Source organism: Perognathus longimembris, chromosome 10, assembly GCF_023159225.1.
Source record: "Perognathus longimembris pacificus isolate PPM17 chromosome 10, ASM2315922v1, whole genome shotgun sequence".
NCBI classification, from domain to species: Eukaryota; Metazoa; Chordata; class Mammalia; order Rodentia; family Heteromyidae; genus Perognathus; species Perognathus longimembris.
The window spans coordinates 39,670,539-39,691,791 of record NC_063170.1 but is presented as its reverse complement, the minus strand read 5'-3'; the positions used below and the strand labels follow the sequence as shown (position 1 = coordinate 39,691,791).

The 21,253-nt window shown below is 33.4% G+C and overlaps 1 protein-coding gene and 1 pseudogene across 5 annotated transcripts in view; one reads left to right on the top strand and one right to left on the bottom strand.

Moving 5' to 3' along the window:
* The window catches only part of Tbc1d5 (TBC1 domain family member 5), a 482,236-nt gene that overhangs the window by 150,621 nt on the left and 310,362 nt on the right, over nucleotides 1–21,253 (top strand). For 4 of the 5 annotated variants that reach the window (XM_048355931.1, XM_048355930.1, XM_048355929.1 and 1 more), the window contains one exon: nucleotides 19,495–19,626. In XM_048355931.1, the coding sequence (XP_048211888.1) occupies nucleotides 19,530–19,626 (97 nt within the window). In that variant the 5' untranslated portion in view covers nucleotides 19,495–19,529. Of the gene's footprint in view, nucleotides 1–16,809; nucleotides 16,838–19,494; nucleotides 19,627–21,253 lie in introns of those variants that run through there. The other variant, XM_048355932.1, reaches the window with a different exon arrangement.
* LOC125358950 lies at nucleotides 16,318–16,438 on the bottom strand (annotated as a pseudogene).

Genomic DNA, 21,253 nt, shown 5'->3' with positions numbered 1-21,253 from the left:
GGAAGGTATGGGTATGGGGATAAGTGGGAATGTTGATAGGGAAGGATGACATTGATCAAAACATATTGCATTCATAAACTGCTTTGTTAAGTGGCAAGTCCTTTGCATAACTACTTAAAGATAACAAAAATAAATAAAATAAAAATAATTTTACTTAGAACATCTGATATATAATTTACTATAAATATAGTTACCATTTAAAATGTGTAAGAATGATATTCATTTCACTTTCTAGTACTACATTAAAAATTTTATATTTCCATACTTTATTTTTATTTCCTATATATTATTAAGTAAAAGATAAGCTAACATGGAAATTACACAATGCATATGAATAAATATCTCTCACTAAATGACCCAAATGGTCAGAAATCAGATGAAATGGTAATTTGCCATGTCATTTTCTTTGGGTCCCAGGTAGTGGATATTTGGTCAAACATTCTAGGGTGGGTGTGGGTGTGTGTGCGCATGTGTGTAAGCACGCACACGACATTCAGACTTCCAACTGATTGAGTATATGACCTTGTAGGTGTAATGTGCATGAGTTTCATTCAAAGTTGAAGGCATGAATTGAACAGAACTGAACTTTCATAAGAAACATTCTGTGCTAGACTACTTTAACCTTATGTGTAATATCTCCTCTTTGGCTGCTGACATTCAACTAGAACATGGCTCTCCTAAGCATCTCCAGCCTGCCCACAGATTGTATTTACCAGTCTGTGTATTTATGTGGACGAAGTCTATATAATAAATCTTTTAATATACCAGCACCACCTCCTCGTTCCCAGCTTGTCTGGAGAACCCTGTCTGACCGTAGATATTTTTGACAGCAATCAGAATGATGGATTTGTATTAGTAATTTTTTCTAAGAAAAATAAAGAAATAGGCACTGTCCTACAATATGTGCTTTGGTACTGTCCCTTTGGGGAGAGTAGTTTGGTAATATTTTATTAGTGTTATAGATGGGCAAACAATATGAGCCAGACATTTCATTTCCAGATTAAAAGTGTTAGATTTTTCATTAAAATAAGATTACCTTCAGTGCTAAATTATAATGTCTTGATATTTAGTTTTCTGTTAAATTTATTGTCATAAAAATATTCATAAATTATACTAATAAAATATAGAATAATGGAATAATTATTTTTAATATTTATTCATCACTTGAAAAATATATAACTATCTGTATTTGGGTGTCCTGCCAGATGAGTTCACAATTACTGTTTTCCACAAGTACTTCTATAGGATACTTAATAAAGTTTTTTCTAAAATTCAATGCTTTAAGTAAATGCATAAAGAATTTTACTTTCCATGCTCATATATTAAGTTCTTAAATTTTTTTATTATATTGTCAAGGAGATGTACAGAGGGGTTACAATTACATACGTAAGGTAGTGAGTATATTTCTTGTCAAACTTGTTATCTCTTCCTTCATAATACTAAGTTCTAATAGGTAGTAATGTATATACATCTGTGTTTATTTTTGTTGCTGAGCTTCTTTCATGAATAATTTATTAGAATAATTATTTAAGGAATAATATTGGTGTTGCTGGAGGATATATGAGCTCTTCGTAAACAATCTATATTGTATTACATAAGAATTTATTCATTTCTCAGATATGAAGTGGACAGTAGACCATTTCAATTTCTTTCTTTTTGCTTATTTTTGTTTTTGTTTTGGGGTTTAAACTCAGAGCCTGGGAACTGTCCCTTTTTTTTTTTCCTCAAGGCTGCATCACTTCAGGCTTTTTTCTGGCTAAGGTTAATTGGAGACTGGAGACTCCTGGACCTTCCATCCAGGCTGTCTTTGAACTGTGATCCTCAGATCTCAGCCTCCTGAGTAGCTACGATTATGGGTATGAGCCACCAGCATCAGGTTTTAGTGTATTATTATAATTAAAAATTTAAGTTTACTGTTTTAGCCAACATCATATTTAAAAAGCTAATGACCTTACATAAAAATTAGGAAGACTTTAGAACTTAATATTATGTGAACAGAACATTTTAATATATTAAAACTATTGTCTCTCTTCATCTTTTACTTTTCTAGGTGAGCATACTGTGCATTTAAAATATGTACTTGTAGTTTAAAGCTATACTTTAAAACTTTATTTCTAAGAAAGCAATTGTAAAAGTACACTAAATTGCAAATGAATACCTTTGCTTTTTTGAGAGGAATCATCCTATTTTATAGCTTCTATTTTATAGATACATTAAATTTTCAATAATAACACTATTTATTGATACTACTGTCAATATTATTCCTATTTGGACCCATTACAATATAAGACAAAATTTTCTGGCTATCAACATTTTTCAAACCTTGAGATACCTAGCTACATCAACAGGAGATTGACATTGCAATGTGTTGTATGTGTATATCTGTCTTTCTGTCTATCTGCATATGTATATCTCAATTATGTCAGTTTTTGTTACATAAATTCTTACACAATACAAATTTCTCTTGAGAAAAGATTAATCCTTTACAGTCAAATTAGCTATTGAAAGATTGTAGTTCAAGTCAGATCACGTTTCAGTGAAAGTAAAATTCATTGTTTTATGATATTGAATATTATAAATTAATTTTATATTCTACCTTCAGTTATATAAAGTCTTTATTTTTTTTTTTGTTACAAGATTCGAAGAATTAAAGCTGGGCACCAGTGGCTTATACCTGTAAACCTAGATACTCATAAGGTCTGAGGATCATGGTTCAAAGCCAGCCTGCACAAGAAAGGCCCTGAGACTTATCTTCAGTTAACCATAAAAAGGGAGAAGTGAAGCTCTGGTTCAAGTAGTAGAGTAGTAAAGTAGCTCTGAGCGTAAAAGCTTAGGGAGAGTGCACAGACCCGAATTCAACCCTTGGACAGTCATAAAAAAATTAAAGAATCTGAAATTTCTTTGTCGATAGATATTGATTACCTTTATAAATTATTTGTATATGTTAATGAGTTTTTTTGTTTTTTTTAATTCAAATATACAGAATCTTGTACTCCACGAGGAGTTAAGCTTGTCATTTTTGCAATGACTAGTTAACTTACTTGGCTATTTTAATACTGATATACAGTATGTATTGTTGATATTGAAAAATATGTGAGAACTCAATCTATCATATCTTAAATACTTGGGGACAGTGTCATGCATATTTATTATCATTAATATAAGAATGAAAAATCTCAACAAACAGATTTTAAAAACCTTTTAAAAATCAACCAATGTTCTTCTACGGTGAAGATGATAATCACAGAGTAAAGGCTGTCCAATATTTTGTGTCTGCACAACAGTATACTCAGTGGTACTTGTATTTTTGTAAAGATATTTTCATTTTATAGACATTTTCATTTGATTTCCCCTATAAGTTGCTTTTTTTGTTAATCTCCATATTTCTTTGTAGCTCCTTTTCTCAAGATAACTGTAAAACAACTTTCTGTAGAGTTGGGTCGGTATATTTTAGCAGGTCACTTTTTATTATTTTCTAGTAGCAAACAGAGCAGCTCTGTCTTTGAGTTTTGGGAGATACTTCCCTTTGGGAGTTGTGATGTTATTAATTCCTCAATGTCCTACAATGGACTAGCCATATAATTTTCTATTAATAACTTGTTTTCATCTATCTACTCATAGTATTTTCAAGTAAAATCTACAAGATTTTTTGATGAACCATGAATGCTTTTACCTGTACATTTTAAATATTACATTGTCTTTTTAACATTCAAATTGAATGTGACATGCTGTTTTTATTCCTCCTCCTCCTCCTCCTCCCTCCCCCTCCCCCCTCCCCTCCCCCTCCCCCTCCCCCCCTCCCCCCTCCCCTCCCCCTCCCCCTCCCCTCCCCCTCCTCCTCCCCTCCCCCTTCCCCTCCTCCCTCCCCCCCTCCTCTTCCCCTCTTCTTTCCTCTCCTTCTCCCTCCCTTTCCCCCTCCTCCTCCCTCTCCCTCCCCCTCCCCTCTTCCCCCTATCTATTCTCCTTTTTGTTAACTCCTGTAACTACTTTTCTGGTCTCTTTTCTCAGTTAACTTTGATCTGCTTGAGAAAATAGATTGATATTTACCCTTATTTATCTTTAGAAGTTTTTCTGTTCCTATGGTAGTAACTTTACTCATTGAAAATCTATAATCACTGCAATATTATTTTTCTTCTGAGTATTTCTGAAGCAACATTGCCGATTATCCTTTTCTGTATATCTAATTATTGCAAAAATCATATTTCAATGAATAGTTCAAGACCTCTTCTTAATGAAAAATTTCATCTCTTCCTCTCATCTTTTTTTTCATCATCTAGCTTCCCATATCCTTCCAGCTCCTACTATGACTAGCTAGCATTAATTGCAAGTGTTTGCTCTAGTTAGATTAATTAGAACATTTGTTTTACTTGCCAAAAGTTAGATAAGGTTATTGTTTGAATTGGTAGTTAAACACAGCCTAATATGCTGTTATGTACAACACCTGTCCTGTATAAGCCTTTTTCCACATCATTGTGGGTAATTTTTGATCTGAAAATACTTTTGGCTGAAAATAATGACATGTTCTTTTGTGATAATTTTCACAAAGTAGAATATTAAAAGTTATTTCATTGTCTATTGAATTTATAACAGATATGAGGATCAGTAATATAATATTTGGTCCCAGAGGTTGGATATATATATATATATATATATATATATATTTGTTAATGAGCATTTCAGCTTTATTCATAATAATTTTAAAAAACAATATAATATCATCTCAAGTCATGTGGCTCGGTTTGGCATAGTGTTAATCTGTTCCTTTAAATCATTACTTTGTTCCTTTAAATCATTACAATTTGTATATATGGGTAGAACATGTACAGCTAAATGAATTCTCATATCTGGACTTTATACTGAAATTACTGATTTATTTAATAAATTATTTTTTAAAAAATCTTGTGTTTTAACTTGAGTATAGAATAAAATATGTCCCAGCCTACAAAAAGTTAGTCAAAACCAGTCATTTCACTAAACAAGTTAATTTTAGAGTTGAGTGATCTGAGTTAAATGTTACACTGGCATCTGAATCAAATTGGAGAAAGGGGAGTTAAAGACAGTTAAATCCTCAGGATAAGTGACAGTTTGGTAATAAAAATAGTGCCTCCCAGAAGAACTACATTTATGAAAGTGCTGTGATGTTCAGTTTGGTCTAGTTAAAGAAAGAATAAATGTGGAGAACCAACAGAGGAATTGTGTCCTCTTAAGAATATTCAGTGCTTTCCATTTCTACATCTTGTATATGCTATCTATATCATGCGTTCTATAGCTCCTTTCTATTTCTTGAGCTAGATGATTCCTCAGAGTCTGACTATACTTCATGAATGGAATGTGCCTTGTTTTATCCTCTGAGTTTTTGCATAAGGTGTTTTCTCTGCCAAGAGGAAGGGTCTCCCTTCCACTTCTGTTTGTCTCTACTCTATAATCAACATTACCTTTCATTTTGCTTAGAGCAGTGTAACCTTACAAACAAAAATGTAGCTAGTAGTATATCTGCCATGATATATAGTTAATATTGTCAAGGAACTATAAGGAACATTATATATTGCACTACAGTTGTTTTGGTACATGTTCCCATACATGATTATGTAGGATTTATTTAATCCTATATCAGTCATGAGATAAGTTTTATATGAAATTTAAAATAGATGTAATTTGTCTTTCTTTAAAAAAATGCTGTCTTTTATTAGAATTTAATTTCATGTGAGTGGAAAATAATTGTATAAAAGTAAAAACATCTTTACAAGTAGAGTTTTATATAATATCTTATTTATATTTATGTATGTATTTTTAAAAATAAAATTGATCTAAAATATTAGCCAGAAGATAACCATACTAATTTGATTAATCTTACTTATTGCTTTATAGCATATTCTTAACATTAGCCTGTTCTTGGTCCTTTTATTCTTTATATAAGATTAGCTTTTAAAAGCTTGACAATATATATGGTAACATTCTCTAGCTTCTTAGAAATTTCAAGAAATTTAAATTTCTAAAATGGAAACAAAAGGGCTCTGATAGTTACTATGCATTGAACTGGTTTATGTAAGAGCTAATTCTAAACAAGAAATTATTTTTCTGTGTACATGGATTGGCTTGACTCAGTGCCCATCACTGGTTGAGTAAAATGCTCAGAAGACTTCATGTTAACATTTGATCTTCTCTGGTTTCCATGGGAAAGGGAGGGAGGGTTTTCTAGCCAAAAATGACTGATTTCTACTTTAGACATGTAATGGTATGAATGGTGTAGAACAGTGTTGGTGGCAAAGGTGTGCCCATCCTCTGTGGTCCCAGAACCCATTAATCAGTTGGTAGGTTGGTTTTTTGAACCTTTCTTTTTCATGGTTCTGAGCATGTCTAGAACAGTAGGGCACACACTAGTGGTCTGTTCAAATACTATAGATTCTTTCTAGGACAGTGTCTAATCTTAATTCTGACCTAGAGGGATTGGTCCTTGCTTCACCTTTTTTTTTTGGCCAGTCCTGGGCCTTGGACTCAGGGCCTGAGCACTGTCCCTGGCTTCTTTTTGCTCAAGGCTAGCACTCTGCCACCTGAGCCACAGCGCCCCTTCTGGCCATTTTCTGTATATGTGGTGCTGGGGAATCGAACCCAGGGCCTCATGTATATGAGGCAGGCACTCTTGCCACTAGGCCATATCCCCAGCCCCTGCTTCACCTTTTTTAAAACAATTATTACATGATGATCTTAATCACCTTGTTTCTAAGTTGTTGATTATTTTGTTTGGTTTGGTGGTTCTGCTAGAAATGGAATCCTGTACCTCACACATTTTGGACAAATACTCTGCCAATGACCTCCGGACTGTTTTATGGGATCTGTATTTTCAAATATCTTTGACTCCTTAAAATTTTATTTTGGTTAATGACTACTCCTAAAGCATGCCTAAGTACTGTTTAATAAGTGATTTAAATTAATAATGAGTTTAGACTAAATTAGATTTCTTCTCACAGTTTTTTTTTATTGTGACTCATTAAGACTTTCATGAATGTTATATTTAAAAAATAAAGATACCTCCCAAGTACTGAAGGTATATTAGTGAATGAAGTGGGCAAATTCTGTATTCTGAGAACTATAACAGGGTATATAGTTAACAAAGTACAAGTAAGTGTTTAACACGTTCGCTAGGGATAAATACATAAGAAAAGTAAATCTAGGTAGAAGGAAATGCTATGCTTAGGAGTGTAGTAGTCATGGATGACCTTACCAACAAAGCAAGTATTGAGCCAGGATCTAAAGACAATTGAAGAGAAAATCTACTGATAGAGAAGAGTGTTTTTGGAGCAAGTACAAAGGGCTCCTAAAACAAAATACTACAGAATGAAATTTGAGCAACTGCAAGGAGGCCTATAGGATTAGAGGGCTTAAGTGAAAAAGGAGAGTTTAGGATAAAAGAGAAAAGCAGTAGTTTCAAGAAAATGTATAGGACTTTGTGAAGATTATTTTATTATGTTATTCTGAGTGAGATGAGAAGTCATGACAAAGTTATGAGCAATGATAGACATGAGATAAGTTGAAGTTTGGGTGACAGCAGGTTAAATTATAAACAACTCAGAATATTGAAGGGCACAGGTGGAAACACAGAGCTGAATAGAGGCAGTTAGACAGAACATACTGGGGTAACATACTGAGGAATCAGGTCAGATGTGGTATAGAAAGGTCTCATTCTTGATTTCATTTTGATGGTGGAACTAACAAGATTTGACAGTGGATTAGATACACTCCAGAAAAAGATTTTTGTGTTGAGCCTGTTTGAACAGATACCTGAATGATATAAAGACCCTAGTGTTTCCAGAAAAGTAAATCTGGATGTGCAGAAGAACTAACTTGTCAGTAAGGTACATTGTTGTTTACAATAGAAAAAATTGTATGGCCAGAGCATTTCAAGAGAGAGAAAGAAAAAAGTATAGTAATCACAGGGCCAGGCATGAGCTTGAGTTTAAGACATCTTAGGGAGTTTGATTTCATGTTATAAGTGTTGGGTAACCATTTAGAATGGGGAAAATCAGATTGGATATTGTATAGTATTAGGTGTTATGATTATGCCACATTAGGCTGACATCAGCTAAAAATGACAGAAACTCAATTGGCCATACAATGGGGATTCTACTGATCCATACACTAAGAAGGTCAGAGGTAGGGTATAGCCTGGGCTGATTAGTTCAGTACAATTTATATCTTTGTAAACTGAGAGGAGATTAACGAGTAGCCTCTGACTTTCTTCCACATTGCGTGGTTCATCTTTGCCATTTTGGCAAGGGGAGTGAGACCATTATATTGGATTGGCTTTTAAACACGAGGGAAGAATGGATGTAAGGGTACCAAGATGTAATGGATGTAAGGGTATTGCAAGAGTTCACATGAGAGATGTAACTAGAACTAAATGTTAGGAGTGGTGATGTTCCAGAGGAAAGCAAAAACTTGAATAAAGTTATTTTAAAACTTTCTTCTGAACCACATGTTCTTCTGTGAACAACATGTTTGTTGTAGTCTCCACCCCATCTCCAGTTTCTTTGTTGAATAGCTACTTTCCAATATAATGGCATTTAGAGCTGAGAATTTTGGGAATTTAGTAGGACGCAAGTGTCTAATTCTCATTGATGGGATTAGTGTCGCTATGGAAGATGGTTGAGAATAATGTTCCCTTTTATAAGGATGGACATTTGTAAATGAGAAAACTTTGAACTTTGATTTCCCCACCATTAAACAAGCAAGAAACTGTAATTTAAGGCACCTACTCAATAGAGTATCTTGTTATGTTAGTCTCAACTGCTGAAGACAATAGTATTCTTCTAAAAGAAGAATCTATACTAACGTTGTTAACACAAAGACAAAGCAAATTTAGACTTCCTATTCAAACTACTTATACATTGTTTAACACAGTTTGTCAGGTGCAACTGTTTCATGGCAACTTCTGTTTTGTAGCACTAGTGAAAAGCATTTAGTTTAGCTTATCATTATCGTGAATCACATTTTTACTTGTACTGGGCCTTTTTCATGAATTTACTAATAGGCAGTTTTTGTGTTATATCTGCATATTATGACAAGTACAATGGAATGATAAACTACATTTTATTCCCCCAAGAAACACATTAATTTCCTAAACCAGTCATATGCTTTAAATGGAGCTAATTTTTAGTTCTGTCAATATACAAAGTAGTTTTCCTTAAAATGATGTATTTTTTAAGTAAATGAATTTAAATAATGAATTTCTGACCACATATTATGAAAAACAAATAGTTACTTCATATAAATAGAGGTAGTCATGGCAATAATAACAACTGTAGCAAAATATGCACTTAGGGTGTAGTACAGTAGTGGAGGCTTGCACAGGCTTTGGATTTTATTTACAGAACTACAAAACTAAACCATCAATTAAAAAAATCCACAAAAGCATGTTTCTGCAGCTGTAGTGACATATCATAATGGACAAAAACATTGTGGAGTACCATAGAAGTACTAGGGGAAATTATTCCTTATGCTAGTCTGTGAAGGAAAAGTGCACTATTGGAATTATGTTGGGAAAGTTCATAGGGAAGCTCTTTTTTTTTTAAGCCTTTTTACATTTTTTACATTTTAAAAGTTATTTTAAGTAGTTGTAACAGGAGATGCTATTTAACAAAGCAGTTTATTAATACAATGAATCCTGATTGAAAGCCCTTTTCAGTTGGAAAAGTGGTTAAGAAAACTGAAGGAAGGAAAGTGTTTGGAATCTGCACTGTTCTCTTAAACCAGTACTCCCTTCGGGGCCTCCTTAACACTTCCTTGCTCCCTGGGCCACTGAATCTGTGCGGTGGAGCAATCTTGGAAAAACCTGACCTGGTCAAAAGTGAGCATTGCCCCAGGCCTGACCTTTTGCCCCATTGCCTGATTTGACTTCCTTGTTCTGACTATGTGCACTTAAACTCTGGACTTGCTCCAACTCTGCTCTGACACACTTGACACCACTCTCTGCGCTGATTAAAATCTAATCTTCTGGGTTGAGGTCTATGTCCCCTTTCTTCCCTTTCCCTTTGATCATTCCTAACAGGAGTCATAAATGATTTTATGTAAGTGATTTTGCCTATTAAGGCCTAGGTAGATGATGTATCTTAGCTGATGGCCTTCTCTCAGTGATGTCTATGGTACTGAAGTATATTGTGGAAGGGGAATCTATAACATTTGGGACTTCAATTAGTCATATTTTTTTGCTATTAGACATTGCCTCCAAAGACCTAGCATTATTATATAAATTAACAACAATAAATGAATTTGGATAAAATCTGATTTAACTTTATTGGCCCCTTTTAAACAGCATTTACTGGTAAATGCTAAGGTGTTTGCTGTTAGTTAGAAGTGTTATATTTTTAGTAGTAAAATTCCTTCCTGTTTCTCCATGCTTAAATGGTCATATATGCTCCTGAAAACAACTCTTTCTCTCTACCCTTACCAGGCTTGCACCAAGGGGAGATTTTTTGTTTTTGTTTTTGTTTTTTGTGCATTTTGTTGGATTGTTTTTGTTGTTGTTCTCACTCATTGACTTTTTTTTAAACAAAGTATTTTTTATATATTTGATGCTTGTGTGGAACAGCCATTTAAAATTGTTTTTATTATAATCAGTTTTAGTGGCCAAGTTATTTTTGCTGCTTTTTCTTTTCATATTTTATTTATTCCTTCATTTCTAATTATCTATAATATTAATGCCAGTTTTATATAGACCAGATGGAAATAATTTAATGGGTAGACATGATATCTACATAAAAGGTGGACAGTGCCAATTAGAAATTATAGTGAGTAGATTGTTACTCCTCCATATGTTTACCAGTTTGGCTTAGAACTCCAGGACTCACTGGATTCTCGTGTCTCCTCATAAGAACAATGAAATCATGAGAATTAACTGATAGGACCTTTTGGTCAGGCAAGTTGATTCTTCCCCTGCATCTTTTTATAATTTTTAGTGTATATTTATTTTCTTTTTAGCAGAGCAGTTTATGTGTACAGTGCAACTTCATCTGTATAATCACTTCAACATCCTCATCCCCCTACAACTCACCTCTTCCTTTCTTTATATTTGTCAATTCTATGTTATACACAACAAATTCTTGCCTGTGTTCTCCCCCCTTCCCAGCTTTATTCTTCTATCCCTCTCCTCCTGGCCTCACCCTTTACCTGTACTTTTTTTGCTTCACACCTCCACTTCCAGCTGTTTGGTGGTTAATTGGAGATAAGTGTCTGTTACACTTTGCTGTTCTTGGCTGGCTTTGAATTTCAGATCTTAAGCTTCCTACACGAAAGCCTAGCTAATTTGACTCTTTTTAATGTTCAGTTTTCTTATACTCTGTGGAAATTGATTACTGACATACTAAATGTATTTTTTTTATTTTGTGATATATCCTGTGAACATCTTACATATTCTATGTAGTTTTCTTTGTTTATGAGTCAGGTATTTTAATTTTTGGTGGATGCCTTACTTCAAATATTCTGATAGCATAAAAATTTTTCTCTTGATTATTGTTCTTATTTATTAGACAATGTTTGATATTATACTTTCATAGTTGGTATAAATGAGTTAGAGTTTCAGAATTTTACCAATGGATGATATTTAATATTGAATGACATGTATTAAGACAAATGCTTTTATATATAATTTATTTGACATTGTAAATGCACTTATCTTGTGAGAATCAGACCCCCTGTGGTCAAATGAAGTATTCTGGAAAGGTTTGGAGTAAATAAATAATAAAACTACTTTGATATGCTATCTAACAATATTAAATATTAATACTCTCACATGATTGATTTTTAACTCCTAATTAATCTGTTTGGAGTCCAATATAACCCTTGTGCATTAAATATTGGCAGAATTTAAAAATAGAACTTAAATCTTTTTATTCTGCTTTCGTCCTCCTTTCTTTCTTTTTAATTAAGACTTCAGAGAACATGATTATTTACAACCAGCAAGTTCTCTTTTTGCTACTAACACTGCTAAATAGAAAATATTTTTGCCCTTTTTATGTGTTCAAGTACTTCATCAGTTAATTATGAAAACAGAGCTTCTATCAGTAAGCTTGCTTTTTATAGCTTGCATGTAATATTTCTACTTAAATACCATCATTAGTATGTATGTAACATGCATATATGTAACCCTCACTCTTATAATCAACCTCTAAATTTATATTCTTTTTGTTTTTATTATAAAAGAAATCTTTGTGTAAAGTAATACTACTCTAACATTTCAGTGTTTGACTTGATAAATTTGCCATTAGTCAAGAATTTAAATGAATAAAGTGTGTTTATATGACCTTTCTTCCCTGCCTCGGACCCCTTTCTTCTTTTTCCTATTTTTCTTGCTGGTCCTGGGGTTTGAACTCAGGACTTGGTCGCAGTTCCTGAGCTGTTTGTACTCAAGGTTAGTGCTCTAACACTTGAACCATACCACCACTTCTGGCTTTTTCAGAGTAGTTTGTTGAAGGAATGAGTCTGATGGATTTTCCTTCCCACGCTGACTTTGAACTGCCGTCCTCAGATCTCAGCCTCCTGAGTTGCTAGTATTATAGGCATGAGCCACAGGTGCCTCATTATAAGGAGTGCTTTTTTGTTTTTGTTTTTTTGTTTTTTTCTTCTTGTTGGTTTTGGGGCTTGAACTCTGGGCCCTGGCACAGTCCCTGAGCTTTTTTGCTCAAAGCTAGTGTTCTACCACTTTGGGCCACAGCTTCACTTCCTATAGGAGCTTTCTTGAATTTGTCTTTAGAATGACAATATTCAGTATGCCATTTGAAGCAATGAAAGAACAAATCGAAACACACAAATACAACTTCATGTTTAGAGTGAATAAATTGTTTTTCTAGAGGTATTATTAATTTATTTTTTTTCTGTACAGTACTGACACTTAGAAATTTTTACTTACAGACTGCTTGTTTGTACAAAACATAGTTTTAAAATGTGTTAAATAGACTTGAAAATGGTCTTCCGAGTTTTTTTCTAAGTTTTCAAACTTGACTCTCTTTGACACAGATCATTTTTTTTTTTTAACCTTACAAGGCCAGTGTTTCAACTCAGGGCTTGTTAGGCAGGTGCTCTACCTCATGGGGAGCTTTAGCTATTTTTGATAGAAGATCATGATATGCCTGGACTGTAATCTCTTATATGTACTTCCCACATAGCTGAATTGACAGGCCTGTGCCACCATAACCACCTTTAATTGGTTAAGATGAAGTTACACTAACTTTTTTGCCCAGCTGGCATCTAATTGGATCCTCCCAATCTCTGCCTCTTAAGTACAGGCATGTACCACCTAGATGATCTCTGACATATCACTAACATTTTATGCTATAAGAAACACACTTTTGAAAACAGTAGAACTGTGTTTAAGATTAGTTCTAGATTTCAAATGGGCATTTCAGTTTAGTTAGTCAACTCCTAGGACCAGGAGTAAAGTAATAGAATATCAATAAAACCATATTGTAAAACCAAAGTTTGACTTATCTTTATTTTGAGTTTTCTGAATTTTTAGTTCCTGCGAAACAGAAAATAAATTGAGTTGTAAGAATAACAAAGGAAAGAAAATTACTTTCTAAGGTCTTAAAATGTATATTACTATACTTTTTGAATAGTTAAAAGGACCTGAGACATCTAAGCATTATTTCAGAGCCCTAAAACCTATCAGTTATAGATTTAAGTTATTTCTAAGGAGTAATGCTTTTCCTATGTGTTCTTTATTTTTTTATCCACATAGAAACTATATAATTAAGATATGCAGCAAGTACAGAAGTCAGTAAATTCAGTATGTAATGGACCACTGCAAACTATAATATTTGTTGTTTTGACTTTTAAACCTGCTGTTTAAGTTATTTTTTTCCTTTTACATATATTTTATTATCTTTAAGTAGTTGTACAAAGGAATTTCTATTCAACAAAACATCCTCTTTCCCCACAGCCCCTCCAGCATTTGTTGTTTCCTGAGTTCAGAGTATAGGCCATTCTAACTGGGGTGAGGTGGTATCTCAGGGTTGTTTTTATTTGCATTTCCTTTACTAGCAAGGATGTTGAGCATTTCCTCATGTTTTTTTGGTTTTTTTTTTTTTTTGCCATTTTTATATCTTCTCTTGTGAAGTCTCTCTTTAGCTCTTTTGCCCATTTCCTAATAGGTTTATTGGGCTTGGAGGGGCTTAGTTTTTTGAGTTCTCTGTAGATGACCGATATCAGGCCTTTGTCTGTTGCTGTGCTGGTAAATATCCTTTCCCATATCGTTGGCTGTCTTTCTATTTTGGTGGCTATGACCTTAGCTGTGCAGAACCTTTTTAATTTGTAGTAGTCCCATTTGTCGAGTCTTTCCCCTATTTGTTGTGCCCCTGGGACTCTATTCAGGAAGTTGCTTCCTGTGCCTATAAGTTCTAGCGTCTTTCCTACTCTGTCCTTCAGTAGTTTCAAGGATTCAGGTCTGATGTTGAGGTCCTTGATCCATTTTGAGTTGATCTTGGTGCACGGTGATAGGCTTGAGTCTACTTTGAGTTTTCTGCATATGGCTGCCCAGTTCTCCCAGCACCAGTAGTTGAAGAGGCTATGTTTATTCCATTGTATGTCTTTAGCTCCTTTGTTGGATATCAGTTGGCTGTAAGAGTGCGGTTTTATTTCTGGGTCTTCAATTCTAATCCACTGGTCTTCCGATCTGTTTTTATACCAATACCATGCTGTTTTTGTTATTTTTTTTTCAAATTTTTATTATCAAACTGATGTACAGAGAGGTTACAGTTTCATACGTTAGGCATTGGATACATTTCTTGTACTGTTTGTTACCTTGTCCCTCATGCCCCCCTCCCTCCCCCCTTTTCCCTCCCCCCCCCAGGTGTTCAGTTCACTTACACCAAACAGTTTTGCAAGTATTGCTTTTGTAGTTGTTTCTCTTTTTACCCTGTGTCTCTCAAATTTGGTATTCCCTTTGAATTTCCTACTTCCAAAACCAGTAAACATGGTTTACAATATACTCAGATAAGATTACAGAGATAGTGTAGTTACAAACACAGGAAGGTGATACAAGAACATCATCAATAATAGAAACTACACATACACATAGGACTTTTAAGCCTGCTGTTTAAGTTATTTTTTTAACCAGCAGCAGTACTTTATAATTTTCACCCAATATTTCCTTACAGTCTGATTATAGATAAATAAGAATTTACTTGTAATAATGACTAAAGTAAGCATAGTCAAATTTTTGGAAGACCTTTAATATTTTGTTCTCAAGTCAAGTATTTTCTCTTCGTACATATATGAATTGGTAAATTCCTAAAATATTATTTCACATTTAAAAGCCTGAGCACTATCCCTAAGCTTTTTTGCTCAGAGCTAGTGCTCTACTACTTTGAGCCAAAGCTCCACTTATGGTTGGGTTTTTAGGTGGTTAAATGGAGTAAGAGTCCCATGGCCTTTCTTGTCTGGACTGGCTTTGGACCACAATCTCAGATCTCAGCCTCCTGAATAGAGGTGTAAGCCCACTAGCATACAGCTTTTTTTTTTGGCCAGTCCTGGGGCTTGTACTCAGGGCCTGAGCACTGTCCCTGGCTTCTTTTTGCTCAAGGCTAGCACTCTGCCACTTGAGCCACAGCGCCACCTCTGGCCATTTTCTATATATGTGGTGCTGGGGAATCGAACCCAGGGCCTCATGTATACGAGGCAAGCACTCTTGCCACTAGGCCATATCCCCAGCCCCAGCATACAGCTTTTTTAATCACAGCACCAATAGCCATATGCCATAAGGTTTTAGATTCTAAAGGACTGAAATTTCCTTTTATATGAAAAAGAAAAATCCCAAGCAGCAATACCCTAATAACTTACTTTGTTTTAGGTTTTACTTAAATTCTTAGTTAAGAGAAAAATTAAAAATATTTTCCACATTTTTTCCCCCCAAAAATGCTTAGAAACATGTTTTTTACTACTCAGTATAGATTTTATTTAATTATAAAAGCACTTCAGTGACTTCATTTCAATTTAGATATAATAAATTTTGATAGATTTGATGTCTGGTGATGAAATTGGTAGGTTTACTTGGTTAATTTTGTATTTTGTTTATTTTCTTAGATATATAATGAAGGCTAAATTCACCAAATAGTTGTTGAACTGAACTTTCTCTTAAGGAATCAACATTATATGTTGTTTGGCACCTTAAATGGATAAATGACATCAGCATATTACTGATACTTTAGTTACTTGAAGTCCCTCCCTCCCTCCCTCCCTCCCTCCCTCCCTCCCTCCCTCCCTCCCTCCCTCCCTCCCTCCCTTCCTCCCTCCTTCCCTCCCTCCCTCCCTCCCTCCCTCCCTTCCTTCTTTTGTCTTCCCATTCATAATACAAACCAGGCACAGAGCCTGGGCTGAGGTATATGTGGGGAAGGTTTATACTGCTGCCTCATATACAATCACAGTGAGAACATAGCCTGTGCAGGGTGCCAGTGGCTCATTCCTGTAATCCTAGCTGAGATCTGAGGATTGTGGTTCAAAGCCAGCCTGGGCAGGAAAGTCCATGAGACTCTTATCTCCAGTTAACCACCAGAATATCAGAAGTGGCTCTGAGGCTCAAGTGGTAGAGCACCAGCCTTGACCTGAAAAGCTTAGGGACAGCACCTGGGCCTTAGTTCAAGCCACATGAGCAATACCCCCACCCCCTCGAAAAACAAAAAACAACAAAAAGAAAGCAGCCTGTGGTAAGCATCAGGAGGCCATAGCCTCCTTTTTTGCTAATGTTTCTTTTGTTTGTTTGTTTTGGAAATTGAATTTTTGGTATGCTGACCTGGGCTCACACCACCACACACAGGTTGATGTTCCTGCTTATAAGAGATTTTGATGCCATGTGCTTGTTATTTGTCTGCTTTTCATAAAGGTTTAATTTTTAAAATATTTTCATTTGTATTGGTGAAGCCAATAACAGTGACAGTATATAAAAATCAATCAGACTGTGAAAATATGGTCTAGGTTATTAAAGAAATGTCAAAATCTAGCATTTAATTTTTAATAGATGTTAAAATTTTTCACAATTTTAGAAACATAACAAAATGTATAGAAAATAGGAATTCTTGTGGATCGAATCCAAGTTCAAAATCAGTTAATATGTTCTTTGCAGTTTTTAAAAAATTTTCATTATTTGCCTATATTTGTAAGTAAGGACATATATATTTGTAAGTACACCAAACTCAAATTATTAGTTTGTCTTCCAAAGCTGAATTAGAACAAAGGATGTTTCAATATCCTTTTACTACTTGTTTTAAAGTTGATCTTTTTTCTCTTTGACTTAGAGCTCTAGTGTAAAGTAGTAGTATAAAGGAAAGGGTATGAGGTTTGGAGCTACTTTAATACTTCTTAATTATATAACTTGATAAATTTAACAAGTTTTCTTTTTAGTGAAATGAGAATAAAATGATGAAGGTAGAGTATCAAGTTATGCAGGATAAAATAAAGAGTGTACATGAAAGTGGCTTTTATCACATCTTTATTGTTCTTAACTGTTAACTGGTTTTTCCCCTGATTTCATAGGATGTTTGAGTTTGATTATCTTTACTGATTTGTAAAAGACTTTGAATAATTCTTGACATGATTTATAGGATTCTGTTTCTGATCACATTTTGCTACCCTCTCCTACATTTTTGTTCTTGGATTCTTTTCTATGTATTCTAGGTGATTTATATGTATAACAAGCAACTTTCTGACAGACTTCTTAGATTTAAATTTTTCTGAGTTTAGAAATTCTTTTTCTTTTTAAATCTTATGTTGTGTTCACAGTAGAAGTTTTCTGTGTGCTTGAAATTTAATTGATTTTGTTATTTACGTATATTAGATGGAAAAGGATGAACCTGGTTTACTTTTTGTTAGTTTTTATTCAAGAACGTAATTCATATGTATTAACAGAAAGTTCCTAAGTAGTTAGTGTGTTAACTTTTCATTACTATGACAAAATTCCTATAAAAATGAATGTGATGGAGGAATAGTTTAGCTTGGCTCACAGTTTTCAGAGGTTTTAGTCCATGGTTGGTTGCTCCATTGCTTTTGAATCTATTATGAGGCAGAACATTGTGGCAGGGAGCATGTGGTGGTGCAAAGCTGTTTGCATAAAAGTGGCCAGGGTACAAAGAGAGAAAAGTGTTGAGATCCCAATATACTCCTCAATGAAATAGCATTTCCATCCACCTACTTCAGCTAGGAACCAAACTTTCAACATATGAGCTTTTTGGAATATTTTAGATATAAACTGTAACAGTTACCTTACTTTAGAAGCACAAAATAATTTTCAAAAAAATTTAATTAGGAATAATTGAATATGAAAATACCTAGAATAAGAACTCCGGGGGGGGGAGAACTTAATGTGATAAAAATATAATTGGCTATTCATATTGTTTACTCCTATAGGCATAAAACCAGAGACAAACACCATAATGGAGATGTATTTTTATTCTGAGTTATAAAAAATGAAAAACTTATCAGAAAAAAAATCATACAAAAATGACTGACATATAAAATGTGTGCATATTATGCAAAAGCCTAATATCCTTAATATTTAAAGCATACTTCAAAGCAATAAATTCCATTCATAAAATGCAATGAAAATTGTTAGAGAAACAGCAAGACTTCAGTAATCTCACTGTCAAGCCAGTGCGACATAAAATTTGATTCACTTTAGTTCACTAATATCATAGCAAAAATATCCATTGTTAATGAAGGCCTTGGGAAAATGACTTATTTTGTTTATATATATATTTCTAGAGTATAATTTGTGAAAATACATTTTTATATTTTAATATATGTTTTAGTTAGAGACACATGTAAGGATGTAGTTTTGCACAAGGCTGTAGTTTTGAACAACTGAATTATAATTTTTCACTAATAAGAAATTGGTTGTATAAATTCTTACAATTGCATAATGCAGCACTAGAGATTTTATAACAGATTTTTTTTTGTGCTGAGAAGGAAAATACTTATGTTAGTTTAATGTTGATCATATAGTCAGTATGCTTAGCATGAACCTTCAGCTTATTTAAAACATATGTACTTCAAATGTCCACAATGGGGCTAGAAAGATATGTATAATGCAGGGAAATGTTAACTGTTATTTCTACTTAATAAAATTATGACAAATTTTAACTTGCTACATTATTTCTCTTTTGAATGTTCCTATTGTGAATGTTGGTTACATGGGAATAAAACAAAAGGTTCTATAAATCTTTTTAACTTGCGTTTCACCCTTCTGTGCAAATTTTACTGATAATAAATGTGATTTAACATAAAAATAAAGGTTATAAATGAAGTTCAGTTTTTGCGAGAAATCCTTTAAATGGAAATTTATTGCCACCTTTTTGCTCTTTTGCATAAGCTTACCAAGGTGAAGTAACAGACCCTGGAGCCTATTGAAAATGTGTTAATGTCTGTAATGCTCATTTAATCATTTTATCTTTTAGATCCACAGTAAAAGAAGAAAATTTTGTTTATAATTTCTTCCTGTATTTTTTCATCTACCAGGCACTTACTTTTGGTGACACTGACCAGTTTCCACAATGTACCATTCCTTATCTGAAACTAGACACCCTCTTCAGTCAGAAGAACAAGAAGTAGGCATTGATCCTTTATCCAGTTATTTGAATAAATCTAATGGTGAGTTTTTTATGCAGATGTTTTTTGCATGTTCTAATAAATGGATTCCCTTTATTTATCTCCGCCTACTTTGTGGGTATAATTCTCTCTGAAGTTGAACAGAGCAACTTTAAGCACATTAACTTGGATATGTATAGAGCATTTTTGACACTAATGAATATCACAGAAATGCAACCCTGAGTTTCAGACCAAAGCATTAGCCAAATGTTTAATATAATCTTTATCTTTTAAAAAAAGGCAAAGTAGACTTAAGCCTAAGAATATTGAAATGGAAAGTGCACCATGTCACATACATTTCAAGAAATCTTAAGCATTTGGTATTGATTTATCAGGGATACTTTTGTTATTTCTGTAACAAATTCACATTTTTCCATGACAAAAAATCCTGAGTATCCTTTTCTTCCCCCCTCCCTACTTCCCTTCATTTTTCTCCCTTTTCTTTCCTTTATTTTCTTTTTTCCTTCTTTCTTCTTATTCCTTTGTAAGTAATTGAATCTAGTGTTTACTTAAAAAAATTCTACATGTAGAAATTAAGTTGTAAGCTGAAAAAATAGACTATTTTCAGCTTCTATTCCATTAAAATTTAGCAAATACACATGTGCCAGAACTCTGCATTATTTTCTCAGTATTTAGTGATATTTCTAATATTGTTTCTTAGAAGGCAGCAATGTAGGAAATTCTTGAGGCCTTATTTTTATTATTGAGTAATTATATATTTGATAAAGTTGATTGACTCAGTGAACTTGTAATTTTTCATTCATTAAATGTATATGTCTGGATTGTAAGATCTATTTTAAAACAAACTATATACATTTTTATGCAGCAAATAAATTATTTTGGTTTTTATACTTTGGTCAGGGTTTGCCATTAGCTTATATTTTGAGAATTAAAACTAAATTTACTCCAAAAATGTTATATTTAAAATAAGCTTTTTCCAGGTTGTATGTGTGTGTATGTGTGTACATCTTTATTACCTTCTACATCATACAAATGCTGTTGATATTGTAATGAAAGTAGAATTTGGCACATAAAGTAGTTTTGTGAGTTTATTGGGCTTAAAAAAATTTTTTTTTGCTTCGAAAAACAGACTTAAACTTTGAGGTTTTGATAATACAGAAATTGTGACAATTTAAATTTCAGTATTTTAAAATCTCAGTCGAAATCCTGAAAGCTTTCTTTTAAATGTACTATCTCTAAGAATTGCTTATAATTAAATAAGTCAAATCACATGGTAAGCACATCTAGTAGCTTTAAAAGTGAACATACATTTGTTATAACGGTATAAAATAATTTGAACAACTTTTTAAATATTATCTCTGGTTTCTATTTTTATTTGAGAACTTAGTTTTCTTTTATATTTTAACTGTGTATTTTTCTTTTATTTAATCAGTATTAAGATTTTATTCTAACCTGGTTCAAAACTAGCTTAAATTAATTTTATCTTTTATTGTTTGAAGGGAATCAATAGTTACCTTTTTAAAAAGGATTTTCGTTTATATCCTAGTCTAACATTTCTGTGACATACTAAGTTATTAGGACTGAATTGATGTTTAAAAGTGCCATTAATTCATTTACCCCAAATGTTCATTAACAATGTAAATGTATGCTGATGCTCTATGAGACAAGG